Below are 13355 nucleotides of genomic sequence, written 5' to 3'. Positions count from 1 at the left end.
ATGTACGAGACCCATATGATGATACTGGCTCCTGGCATAAAACCTGGCCCAGTTGCAGCTGTTGCAGTCGTTTGGGGAGTGAACCAGCAGATGCAAGATCAATCTCTCTTTCTTTCTTTCCCTCTCTATCTGTAATTCTGACTTTCAAGTAATAAAAAAATTAAAGAAAGAAACAAAATGGAAGAAAAATTTTGAATAAATAAAAATAGGAATAAAACAAAAACTGTTTCTCAGCATGCCTTGTACAATTTTGTTATTTTGTTATTTGATGAACTATATTGCTAGCCAAAAAAATATAAAGATACTGAATTGGACTTTTAAATTGATCATTTGAATACCTACAAAATTAAGGAAGAGATCATTACAAGAGAATATGCTGTAGTTTTGTTTCATAAGAATACTTATGCTTATATTTTGATCTAGGAAGCACACAGTTACTATTATTCAACCTATATCTTCCCTTAGGAAGCTTTGTCAGGACTGTTGGAACTCATTTACTTGCATGGTTTTTATCAAAGCAGAACAGCTCCTAAGGTTCAGTGAGTATTTCACAATTTCAGCAAAGAATGTCCCCAATGCAGTAGACCACCTGGTTTTATGGCTCACCACAGAGATCCAATAATTTTGTTGCCTTTTCCAGGTGTCCGGAAAGCCTGCGGCCAGAGACGGTGCGGCCGTGCCTGCTGCCTTGTCGGAAGGACTGTGCCGTGACTCCGTTCAGTGACTGGACCCCCTGTCCCTCCTCCTGTCCGGAAGGTAAGGCCAACAGCGCTCTGTAGGCTGAGTGCCGTGGCCCCTCAGCTCGCTCCCGATCTGGCTGAGTCTTCTCGTGGCTGTGGAATCCTGGTGTGTTCTGAATGCCATGCCCTCTGGCTTTCTCTCTAGAGATACCACTACTTTAGGGTGCATGAGGGGTGTGAAATTTTGGCTTGACATTTATGATATAGCTCAGAACAAAAAGATTCTAAGCTCTGTTACAGCAATAAAGTTAGTTTTCACAAGCATTCTGTAAGAGTGTATGTAGTCTTCAGTATTTCACAAAGCTTTTAGAGGGAACTTCTTAGTGCTCATTGCTTCCACCTACTTAATGGCAACAAACAGTACGGGATCGCATTTGTTACCTGTTCGATTATGCAGTCCCAAAGAAAGAAAATTGCCAAATTGTTTCTCTGGCAGTGTTTACCATGCCATGAGACATTTATAAGATGCCTGGTTTGGTTTGATTTCATTGCTAGCAGACTCCTGAGTCTCACGTGCTGCACAGGGAAGATGCCAATGTCTTCGAAGTGACTCACTGCGTACCTGATTGAATCTTCTCAGTGTCACAAATGTTCTCATTTGCGTTATTGTACTCTGCCCATAAAAAGACCGTATTTCTTAAATTATCTTTATGTTCTTATTTATGCCTCTTGCCTCTCACTAGACTCAAGAATCAAATTCTAGTTAAACAACTATTTTAAATTGCCAAAAATCATTTAAATCTTTTGTATATTACAAATGTAAAATGGAGCATTTTTTACAAGTTTATTCTTACTTTGCATCATTAAACCTATTTTTGATGTTTTTCAATTGGATACAATAGTTTAGAGTTTGATATCAGAGACAATTAAAACTCTAAACTATGCAAACCAGAAAACTCTTATTTTAAGAGCCATTTAAATAGTTTTGGGTAGGAAAAAGCAGCCATAACCATTAACTCTATACATGTTAAGGTCAAAAAAAGTGCTAAAGAAAGCTGAATGTTGCAGCAGAAAAATTTTAATTCAGAAAAGAGGTGTTTCTAATTCTTCAGCTGTAATCTAAATTTTAAGAATTTTAAGCTCATGAAAGTGTGATGCTACTCTTCTTTTTAAAAATCACTCCAAAGAAATAAAATTATAATATGAAATTGCTCCAACTTGTTTCCTCCACACTTTCAGATGAATAATTCAGGTTTCCCACCCTTTATACCCTTCCATCAAGTGAATTCTTTGATGAAGTTCATCTCAGATGTCTTCAGAAATCTGACAGAATGCTGTGACAGCATGGAAGCGTGTGTACCCTGGGATTCCCTGGGCTCCTTCACCCTGGGATTTGTTTCCTAAAAGAAAAATGTTTTGAGAATAAACACTGTAGGCAATTTTTTTTCTCATGCCATTATTTCCAACTTAAAAAAAATGATAGCTTGTTAAAATTAATCTTCAACACACAGACTTGGGTCCCATGTGCTCACGACTGTAAGGGAATTGATAAGATGCTAGAAATCCAGTAGAGTGAAGTAAATGTGTTTGCTTATTCATCAAATGTTTATTAAGCAGTCACTGTGTGTGAATCCTGTGTCAGATGCTAAAGCATGAAGATACATGGAAACCCTATACACATATCAATCACATATAACAAACTGTCCGCCATTCCTGGGTGGAATTCTCTCTCATTCCCTGTGAACACAGGAGAAAAAAAAAAAAGACTAAATCATGTACCCCACTTTTCCCCCATACCTGAACCTCCCCCTAACCAGAGGCTCACAAGTGTATGCATCCATCTCATCTATGCAAGCAGTATTAAAAATAAAATTTTATATAGCTATAAATATATATGCATATACATACACAGGAAACCGTTAAAGGCCTAAAATTCTAAGTATGCCAGTGCAAGTAGTTAGTGAAGAATCTTTTTCCCTCTTTTTTAAAGGATTTACCTTATACCTATTGTATTATATAGTATGTTTTAAACACTGATGTTTAAAAACAAAGATAGTAAGATAAATTATAGTTTAATATATTACCAACAAGATATACTATCTTCAAACTTTATTATGCTTTCAATTGTCTATTAAGTCTCATGAATTGACAAAGCATTCATGGCCATTATCTGCAGACCAGTCCTAACAAATAGCAGACATGCCTGATCTAAACGGCTTGTTCGATGTGAGTTTTATAAACGTTCTTTGCATTTGTGGTAACAGTGGAGCTGGAGAGTATGGTGCCTTCTGCAGGCTGTACAGTGAGGAGCACCATTGATGTGATGGAACATGGGGCATTTTCCAAGGCTGGGACTCCCATGGTGAATGCAGTTACCAGCTCACACATTTCCCTGTGCTTGTGGACTGGTTTGGGATCCGCTAGAAGTCAAGATCCCTCCTGAGTGCTTTATGGAATGGATCAATGAACCCCAAGGCATCTGTCCCTGGCACCCGCACCAACCCAGCAAGAATTCAGAACTCTCAGAGTTCTGCAGTAGTCCCCAGCTCATTTGTTGGCAAGAGACCAAAGGCTTCGTGCAAATCTTAGCAGGTTGACATTAACATGATACACAAGTTTGCTGTACCCTTGGGAACCGGCACTTGTGGCCACCAAAGCACTCTTGAGTCCTATGTATTCTATAACTTTGCCTGGCCTTGTATACGAGTCCAGGAGAATTGTCTAATGGGTTGGGTGGAGTGCAATGTGCCACACAGAAAGCTGGCAGTATTGCCCACAGTTAACACACAGGAGAAAGCTTCTTTCTGGCTGCTTTCTCCATAGGTCCTAGATGTACCTGTTTTCACCCTTTCTGGCTTCCCTGATGGCTGCCAGCAGACAGAAAAGCATTCAGTTCTCTGTTCCCTGTGTGCTGTAGTGCTTTGTGTGCACCCAGCTCTGGGGACTCTGTAACCTGGGTGAACCCTACAGTGCCGTCATTTTGAGTGTACAGTAATTTCTGAGCTGCAGCCTGCAAAGACACAGACCTCCTAGTGGGTAGAAACGTAGATGTCACGACACTTCTAGTGCAACCCCATTTAACTTCCTCTCTGGGCGTTACAGCTTTGAAGCGTTCTTCCCTAATCAGGTCACAAGCTGTTTTCTGCAAGAGCCCCAGGGTTAAGGAGTATGAACTTTTTATGAGTCTAAATGAATGGCTGTTGTGGAATCAAAGAATTGGAAAGAGCCCTCATCGCCCTCTACATCTAATACAAACTTGGGGTTTGTAATGAGAAAGCGCAAGAAGAATGTTTCAGAGTCGTAGAATAGATGGTCTTTTTTGCTTTGAAGTAGAATTGAAGCACTAATGTTTGGTTGCTGCTTCCCAACATGGACTAGCTTGGGCTAAACACCAGGTGACATCTAGATAGTTAATGACTCAGAGTTTCTGTCTGTAAGATGCCACTGATGCTGAACTCATTGCTCCTTGTTTGCCCCTCATTGCTTGGTGTTAATACCCTGTCTGTTCAGGCTGAAGGTAGAGAAAGTTTGGAGAGTGGTTCTAAAAATTTTGAACTTTTGGCAAGCAAAGATCTATTTGTCTGGCTCTTTTTATCTATTCTCTGTTAAAATCCAAGCAAACTTAGCAAACAAAAATTCTTCTATCTTTGCCCAGTGCCAAACAGATGGCAAGAATGGACATTTAGCATATAAATTACATATACATGTACTATAAAAGATTATAACATAAAAACAAAAGAAAAGAATAAAATGTAGATGATTGAGCATGGTAGTGAATTATGTTTGTGCGTATTTGGGGTTGGGGAAGGATTTGAAGGAGTCAAGGAGGAAGATTCTATTACAAAATCAAAGTTGAAGGGAGCTTCTACAATTCAGAAGAAAATTAGCTCAGATTTTGGTGACAAAAACAAAATATAGGCATAATAATTTCTTAGCATATTGTCAAGGGACACAAAATGTTTCCTAGTTCTGAATTATAGAAGAATTTGTCACCTATATCTTAGAACAGAAGTCACTTGAATATTGTGAGTATAATGGGCACAACCTGCATTAGTAATTTATTAAAATTCCTATTGTGTTTCTTATGTCTTCTCTGGATTAATCATATTTAGTAGGTTGCATTTGGTACTGGCATTCAAACTAGTATTGTTAAAATAAAAAGTCTATGACAATATTTGGTAATAATTTAATTCTCTGCTGCCAATGCTTCCAGCCCCTAAATCCCTACCCTATTACCTAGTGTTTCAGTTATTCATTAAAATAGTTAATACAATTAATAGTAGTACCAGTTCCCCTTTCCCAATGGGAATAATCCTAAAAAGCTACTTGTGGACCCAGAATCTTAAATTGAGATAGTACATGGAACATAATGTGTTCAAGTAGATCTAAATCTAGTCCTTCATTACAATTAGCTAAGCTTTTTAAAAAGCATGTTCCCACACCCAGATCTCTGTAAACTCTGGAAACAGTTTCTGAAATCTATTGTTGTTTTTGATGAAATTGACCTGTGTAGTTAGATATTTGTGAATCACTATTCAGATCCATTCTCCCAGCTGATACAGGAATCCTCTTTGTGTTTGACTAGAGTCAGTTGCCTAAACCATGTTGTCCCATGATGGAAAAGTTGTAATTGACAAACCATATTTTTCACTACCACAATAACTTTTTTTTCATTTTATTTCCGATTAAGCATTTTGTTGGGACACTATAAATGTTTTAATGTCTCTTAAAATCCATGTACCAGATATTTAATGTGCAAAAGAATTTAAATGTGTTTTAGGAACTCAATTAAAATAATTCTTTAGGCAATTATTTTGTAACTAAAACCACACCATGTGGCTATTCATACTTAATGTGCACATATTGTAGATGGAAATACATTCTATTAAGCTTAAAACAGCCTATCAGCTATTTCTAATACTAGCAATTTTGAATGGCCTCATATTAATAATACTGTCAATTTGATTTGTTCATTGAAGATAATTCTTAATGTTTTATCATAATTTGGACATATTTGCAGTACTTGTGTGTTGGCTGCCTTTCTGAAGTCTGCCTTGAGGAAACCATTTTCACACAGTAACTTAGAGTCTTGATGTTTACAATGCAACCTATACTGAAAATCTTGAGCTTTTTAACATGAATAAAAAGTCACTGGAGTAATTTACAGCTTATGTATTTTCAGTTAAGTGCATAACAAAGAAATAAAATTTCACATTATAACACTGAGTCTATCCTCCTACAGAGGATGCATTATTTGTGTATGAATCCCATGTGATAAGCCATGCTGTGAACTGGCATGAAAGAAAACATAAGGTAGAGGAAAATAATTTAATTAGACCTGTCATATTTCACAAGGGTGAAAAAAAAGTATACAAAAAGGCAATTATTTTGTAACTGCATATTAAAAAGACTAGTTGACTGGAAATTCTCTGTTCTTCATATTTTTAAGTATCAATTGATGAGGGTTTTCATATAAGCAGTCAGAATCAGTAAATGATTAGACGAGGCGGGGCTTGCAGGAATGTCACAGCACCTGTTGCTGCATGTGGTGTGATGTCTGTGCAGACTCGTATGCAGAGGTTTTGTCAGTGCAAAGAGCAGAAGTTAAAAAGCTGCCTCTTTGCAGGGGGCACTGGAGCCAGGAGGCAGTCTCGGCACCGGGTCATCATTCAGCTCCCAGCCAACGGGGGCCGCGACTGCACGGAGCCCCTCCACGAAGAGAAGGTGTGCGAGGCCCCTCCAGTGTGTCAGAGCTACAGGTAATGGGCATGCAGAGCAACACTGGGGAGCAGTGTGCTGAGAAAATGGCTCAGGTCCGTGGAGTTGGGGCTCTTTGTTTCTGAAGCTGCCATTCCTTGCCTTTTCAAGAGAGCTGCCCTGATGCTATAATCATCGCCCAAGAGACGAACCCTGTCCCAGTCTCTGAGCTTGTGTTGTTAGCTCCAGCCATTACAAGAAAATCTTAGTTTGATACGAACTGTCAAGAATGGAGAAAGAGGTTTAATAATGGTGAATCCCACACAGTTTGGAAAGTGCTTGTTTTCCACTTAGGGGTATTAGCTTTGCTGTGTCTTACCTGAGCTCCTGCTTCTGTATCCTGGCTCAAGAACTGACCTCTCTATCTCGGTGGCGCTAATAATATGTCAGTTAAAATCATGTGTAGCAGACCCAAAGTGAATTATAATTATGGAGAGATTTATCATCATGCTAATTTATCAGAGCAATTGGACCTCTTTAAAGCAAATTATAATCATTGAAGCTATATATCATCTTAATAATCAGAGAAATGTGGACCCTTTACCACTAAGACAGAAGACATCTAATTGAAATTTGATGTAGTATATAATTGAAACCCTGACAACAAATGAGATATTATGACATCAATTGATAGGATGCATAATCACAGAACAATAATTGAATGCATAATTTGTCACTTTAATATGTCTGTCTTTAATTCCAAGATAATAAATAGTGCAATTGTGTGTTTGGCTCATCAACATTGACAAATATGACCAAGCATATTTATTTTCAAAATCCATTTTTATGAACCATGTAATAATTGCCACTGCTGAGTTACTCCTGCAGTGCCAATGAGAGGAGCACTGTTCTAGAGACTTCTGAATTGAATGCAGTGTCATAACTCGAGTAAAGACAAATACACCTTATATAAAAGCTGTGAACCACATTGGGAAACATTTGTAGTCCTAATATTGTCACAAAAGCTAAATACTCTGTCCATTCCAATATAACCTGACAGTGATGCACTCTTATCTGCATTGCCCTAGAAAGTATAGCTATATTTAATGTTGGTTCTTACATCCTAATGGGGTCTAAATTAATTTAGGTAGGAGTGAGAATTATTTAGTAGCTTCCTGTTTGCATTGACCAAAGTCATGTTTCCATGCTGCTCCATCTCCACCATTTACCTGGTGTTTTTGCTTTCTCTCTGTTGGATTTCTTTTCTTGTAGGTGGAAGACTCACAAATGGCGCAGGTGCCAGTTAGTACCTTGGGGTGTGCAGCAGGATACCCCTGGAGCACAAGAAGGTTGTGGGTCTGGAAGGCAGGCGAGAGGTAAGTGGCCCCATTCTGTGGCTTCTCTGCTGTTCATTTCTCCACCATCAGCAGCTTCACCACTAGCTTCATGGGTTTGCTTCTTCGATGCTTGTCAAACCGAGCAGAGCTAACATAAATCTACTGTGGCCCATTCTACAAAATGCCAAAAAACGTGGAATCTTATCTTTTTAAATTGTGTGTTTTGTTCTTGGGCATTAGCTCATAACTCCTGTGTTTTTTCCTCATTCATAGCTGGATAAAACTTAGGTCAACCATTGCTTATGAAAGAGATGGTACACCCAAGTTTATTTCTTTGGTGTTTGATTTTTCGGATTTATTTTAATTATTTTAAAGGTAAAATGGGGAGGGAGAGGAGAGGAGGTGGGAGGAGAGGGGGACCTGGGAATGGGAGGGGGATAGAAGAGAAAAGGAGAACAGGAGGGGGAGGAGCATGGGAAGGTGGGAGGAGGGAGAAGAGAAAGAACAAAAATGAACGGTTTCCATCCACTGGTTCACTCTCTAAGTGCTCTAACAGCCAGGGTTGGGTCGGACCAAAGCAAGGCGTCTGAAACTGCATCTGGGTGTTTCATGTAGGTACAGTTCCAGCGACAGGAGCCGTCTTCCAGTGCTTTTCCAGGCACAAACTTCAGAGAGCTAGATCAGAAGCACAGAAGCCAAAACTTGTTTATTTTCTGTATTTGTTTTTTTCCCTCAATGCAGATTTACGTGAATAGTCCATCATTTCTCCCACTCCCGTTTCATGATCCCCCTCTTACTATTTGGCCACGAGTTACTCCACTAGCGTATTCATTCATTTCACTGTTACAGATTTAAGTTCTGGTATATGGATGCATCTTGGCATTGCAAATGTAAGGAAATGAAGAAAATAAAGTAGTGTAAAAAAGTAGTATAATTAAAAGTAATAATAGGAATTCTACTACTCTATTCTATTATTCTGTTATATATACATCTGTTATTTCCCGGGATGCCATTCTCCAAAGTAGAGTTTACATTTTTTTTTCTGTGTGTGTCCTGTGTATTAGTTGTCGCATGTCAGAGAGAACGCATGATATTTTTCTTTGGGGGACTGGCTCATTTCACCAAACGCAATGGTTTGTAACTGGGTACATTTTGTTGCAAACAGTAAAGTTTCCTTCTTTTTTTTTGTGGCTGTTTGGTATTTCCTGTAGTAAATATGCTACATTTTCTTTCTTCATTCATCTATTGTTGAGTGTTTTTGTGTGCTAGCTATTGTGAACTGTGCCAATAGAACCATGGGGTTGCGGTTATCTCTCTCAAATGCGGATTTCATTTTGTTTGGATGTATTCCCAGGAATAGCATGACTGGGTCATAACAGTCGCTGTCTGAAGAATCTCCATGTTGACTCCCACAGGGGTTACACTAGCTTACATTCCCACCAGCAATGGATTAGGTACCTTTTTCCACATCCTCACCAGCAATTATTGTTTCTGTAGGTAGGCCATTCTCACCAGAGTTAGATGGAATCTCTTTGTAGTTTTTGTATGGAAAGTTTTTGTATGGAGATGTTTAAACCAGGGGCTCATGTTTATTAGGGAAATGAGATTGTCTTTGTTAGCATCACTCAACAGGTAGCAGTCTAAAACTAAAGCCAGTTCGTTACAAAACCAGTTGTCTGATGCTGAAAGCAGAGAAGACTCAAGGAGTGAACTTAGTCTTGATCTGGGCCTAGTAGAATAAGCAGAAAGGAGAAAAGAAAGCAAAACAAGGTCAATTCCATGAGCTAAGCATTTGAGGAAAGAGAAACAATCGGTATGTTTATAAAAAGTGGATAGATTGAGACCCTGCAGATGTGTGTTGGAGCCTGGGAGGATTCTGCGGAAGGCTATAAATGTCAAGATCAGTATTTTAGACTTTGTTCGATAAGTGGTAGGAGCAAGGGCCTGATGAAAGCAGTGTCTTATCTGTCAGCATGACAGGGTAAATTAGAAAGACAAGACACATGGGCCTGGATGCCAGCTCGGACACTTGTAGCAGTGCGAGCTTGGAGTAACAGGAACTCCGATTGCAGCCATAGGAGTGGGAAGTGGCGAAAACGGGTTTTGAACTTAGGATAGTAGAGAATACCTTTGGAGTTTAGTGGCAAACAATAAAAGGAGTGGTTGAAATAAAAAAAAAAATCAGAGATGATCATGTGACTAGCTCCAACTCTTTCTCCTTATGGATGGTTACCTGAGTAAATATTCTTAGGTCTGAAAATAGATCCAATTTTGGACAATGTATATTACATATTTGACATCTAAGATGACAGCAGGATAAAAGTAGAAATAGTTAAATGTGCATTTGAAATGTGGAAGTGTGGCTATAAGAGACACATGGAAGAAAGAAAGAATAGCATGGAAGACAGAAATGCTACCAAATCAAAAAGTGAATTTTTATCTACCTTTTTGTATGAATTGAAATGCCAACCACTGAAGCCAGTCTTTTTTGTGGAAGGTTGTACTGCAGGACAGTCGAGGAAGGATTCTGGGATGTGGTTTTCATATGTTTTAGGTAGGAGGCAGCAGGTATACAGAAGTACTGCTAAGCAGGTTCTGATTAGAAGCCTATTTTAAGTAGTTTCGCTTGGAAAGCAGTAACTTAAAGGTATAGTCTAGTATCAGAAATTTGGATAACATGTTCATGAAGTGATCTGTTAGAGCCATAAGAAAAACTAAGTAAGTAAAAGTAACTGTTGTATTTCTTTTTTGCTGTGGACTGTCTTTATTAGCCCTTTGATGAAAAATTTAACGTGTTGCTTAGTAACTTAAAGTTACCATTACCTCACTGGAATTGAAAATGATACCATATGAAAGATCAGATAGCTAACTTTACCATTCTATAATTAGAAACATTTATTGTGCAGTTTTTATTTTAGCCATACATATACAGCTGTTTGTTTACATCCAAGGTCAGTAAGCTATGATCTGTTATCCAAATCAACCCACAACCTGTTTTCTTTAATAATAAAAGGGTTATTGAAACACAGTTACACCCATGTATTTATTTCCTACATCTTGTTTCAAATGACTGAGGAAATTTGATTGGCCATAACAAAAGATGATCTAGTCCATAAAGAAAAAGAAAATTTGCTATCTCAACTTTTACAGAAAAAAACTTACTCAGATCTAAAGTCAAAAGCCTATAATCACTTACATAGTGACAACTTCTATAAGTCCTGAGCGTCATTACCAGGGATCATTTGGGAAGATGTTTCTGTGTTACTAAATTCAGTTCAAGAAAAAATGAACTATTTTAGACAGGAGAGTAATTCACTTCAAGACTGTGTTGGTAGTGTTGGATCTGCCTTCAAGGTGAGATGACAGCATACTTGCAGGTACCTGGGAATAAAATGTTGACTCTGAGATATTCAGGAGTAAAACTGAAAAATAAAGGAGTGTGAAAGGTGAGATCCGAAGGTATACGAGGTTTAGAAGACAAGGAGAAGAATCTCCTAGATTTTCATGTCTAGAAATTATTCCCATGTCTAGAAAATGGCAAGTCATATCCATAACTGGACGTTAAACTCTAATTTACTGAATAGTGATAGAAAGGAAAAGTGTGTGCAACCATTCAACATCATATTTAGAAAGTCACCTATTATGATTCAGGATTTTTCAAATGACTTCAGCCTTCAATATTAGAAAAACACAACACTCAGTTATCTCCTTAGATAAAAATCTTTTAAAATATTTTAAAAATATTTTATGTATTTTCCACAGTAAATTTATTTATTATTTTATGATGCAGTAACATAGGCTCTAGGATTTCCCTTCCTCCTTCCCCAAATCTCCACACCTCTTCCCACTGACTTCCTCTGTATCATTACAATAGAATAGTTCTTCATAATCAGTCATAAGGTCATCAAGCCGATACTTTAGGGTATCCTGACATTGTAGGTATCGACAATAGCAGAGAGTCCAGCATCATTTAACAGTTTTATTGGGAGTGCATCTTTGATTTGGAAGTAGAGATGTGTATTGCCTTGTGTGTTCACATCTGTATGGGATAGTCTCTATTACACAGTTACTGTACATCCCCTTAAAAACCATAAAACAATCAAAATTTACAACAATATGAAGTTAAATAACAAGATACTGAATGAACAATATGTCACTGCAGAAATGAAAAAGTAAGATTTTTAAACTTTTTATTCGAAAGGCAGATCTACAGAAAGAAAGGAAGAGACAGAGATCTTCCATCCACTGATTCGCTGCAGAAATAGCTGCAGCTTCTGGAGCTGAGCCAACCCAGGAGCCAAGAGTTTCTTCTGACTCTCCCAGATGGCTACAGCAACCTTTGGGCCATCTTTCACTGCATTCCCAGGGTCCTTAGCAAGGAGCTGAGTCAGAAATGGAGCTTTGTTTTTTTGTTGTTGTTGTTGTTTTTGTTTTTTTGAAACGCAGAGTTAGAGGGGAGAGACACAAAGAGAGACAGAAAGATCCTCCTGTCTCTAAGAAGTGCATTAGCATAAAGCTGGACTCCCAAGTAGAACTAGGATTTGAACCCAGGAACTTGGGTAAAGGATGTAGCCATCCTGACACCTGTACAAATGATAAAAGGCTACATTTTGGGAGTCAGCACTGAAAAGTAACAGATAACCTGCAGCATCAGGCTTCTCCACTTCCCTTCCAGCTCCCTGCGAATGCTCCTGGGAAAGCAGCAGAAGACGGGCCAAGTGCTTAGGCCCCTGCACCCATGTGGGAGACCTGGAGGAAACTCCAGTTCTTGGCTTGGCCAGCCCAGCTCCAGCCTTTACAGTCATGTGAGCAGAGAACCAGCAGATGCAAGATCTGTATGTGTGTCACTCTCAAATAAATACATGAATCCTTTCCATACTTGATCTTAGCCAGAAGGTTGAGAAGCAATTCATAAATTCTTTTTTAAAAGTTTGGTTTTTGAGGAGTTACTGGGGTTAGGCCCGTAGTATTTGGGCTAACTTATCTCAGCAATGCACATTAGCCTGTTAATTTTCAGGGAGAGTTCTTCCATGTTATTGAAATAAAAAGGCAAGAAAAAAAGGCAAGATTTAGAAGTACAAAATAATTAAGTAGAAAAGAGATCAGGTTGGCAGGCTGCTATAATAAAATTTTACACTATTTTTTTCTTTTGATTAATGTATTTTATCATCCTGTTTTGTGCTTTTACTCATGGAGTAAAGAGCACTTGGAAGACCTCTTGTTGACTCTGTGTCATTCTAATGTTCCTTCTTAGGAGATCTGACCCACAGGCCTCCGTGACCACTGAGAGGATGAGGTGACAGGGTCTCTCAGTCAGAATTACCGGGGACTCTCTGGTTAAGCATGACAGTTCATTGTAAAGCAAGCACAGACTTACATAGACTAAGAAAAGGGGAAGGCAGAGGGGTGTTTCCCAACAATCCTTCTACCCACCAATAGCACTGTAATTGGCTAGAAAGCATCCCTAACTCTGAAACCATTCAATCGTCCTTCGGGTCACATACAACATGTACGGCAGGCAGGTATGCCACAGGTCACCACATATGGCTGGCAGGTATGCTGCAGATCACGCATATCACGTATGTCTGGCAGGTTAGGTGGGGCTGCACTGACTTCTCAGAGTTGGTTATCAAGAAAGTCC

The 13355-nt window shown here is 38.7% G+C and overlaps 1 protein-coding gene across 1 annotated transcript in view; it reads left to right on the top strand.

Annotated features, from left to right (window-relative positions):
• Positions 1–13355, top strand: part of THSD7A (thrombospondin type 1 domain containing 7A) — a 300382-nt gene that overhangs the window by 234600 nt on the left and 52427 nt on the right. Inside the window, exons 9-11 of the mRNA XM_004582344.2 lie at positions 641–756; positions 6307–6439; positions 7650–7753. Of these exons, the coding sequence (XP_004582401.2) occupies positions 641–756; positions 6307–6439; positions 7650–7753 (353 nt within the window). The remainder of the gene's footprint in view (positions 1–640; positions 757–6306; positions 6440–7649; positions 7754–13355) is intronic.

The sequence above is a fragment of the Ochotona princeps genome, chromosome 20, assembly GCF_030435755.1.
Source record: "Ochotona princeps isolate mOchPri1 chromosome 20, mOchPri1.hap1, whole genome shotgun sequence".
Lineage (NCBI taxonomy): Eukaryota > Metazoa > Chordata > Mammalia > Lagomorpha > Ochotonidae > Ochotona > Ochotona princeps.
Note: the sequence above shows the minus strand (reverse complement) of the source record. Positions and strands in the feature narration are given on the sequence as shown.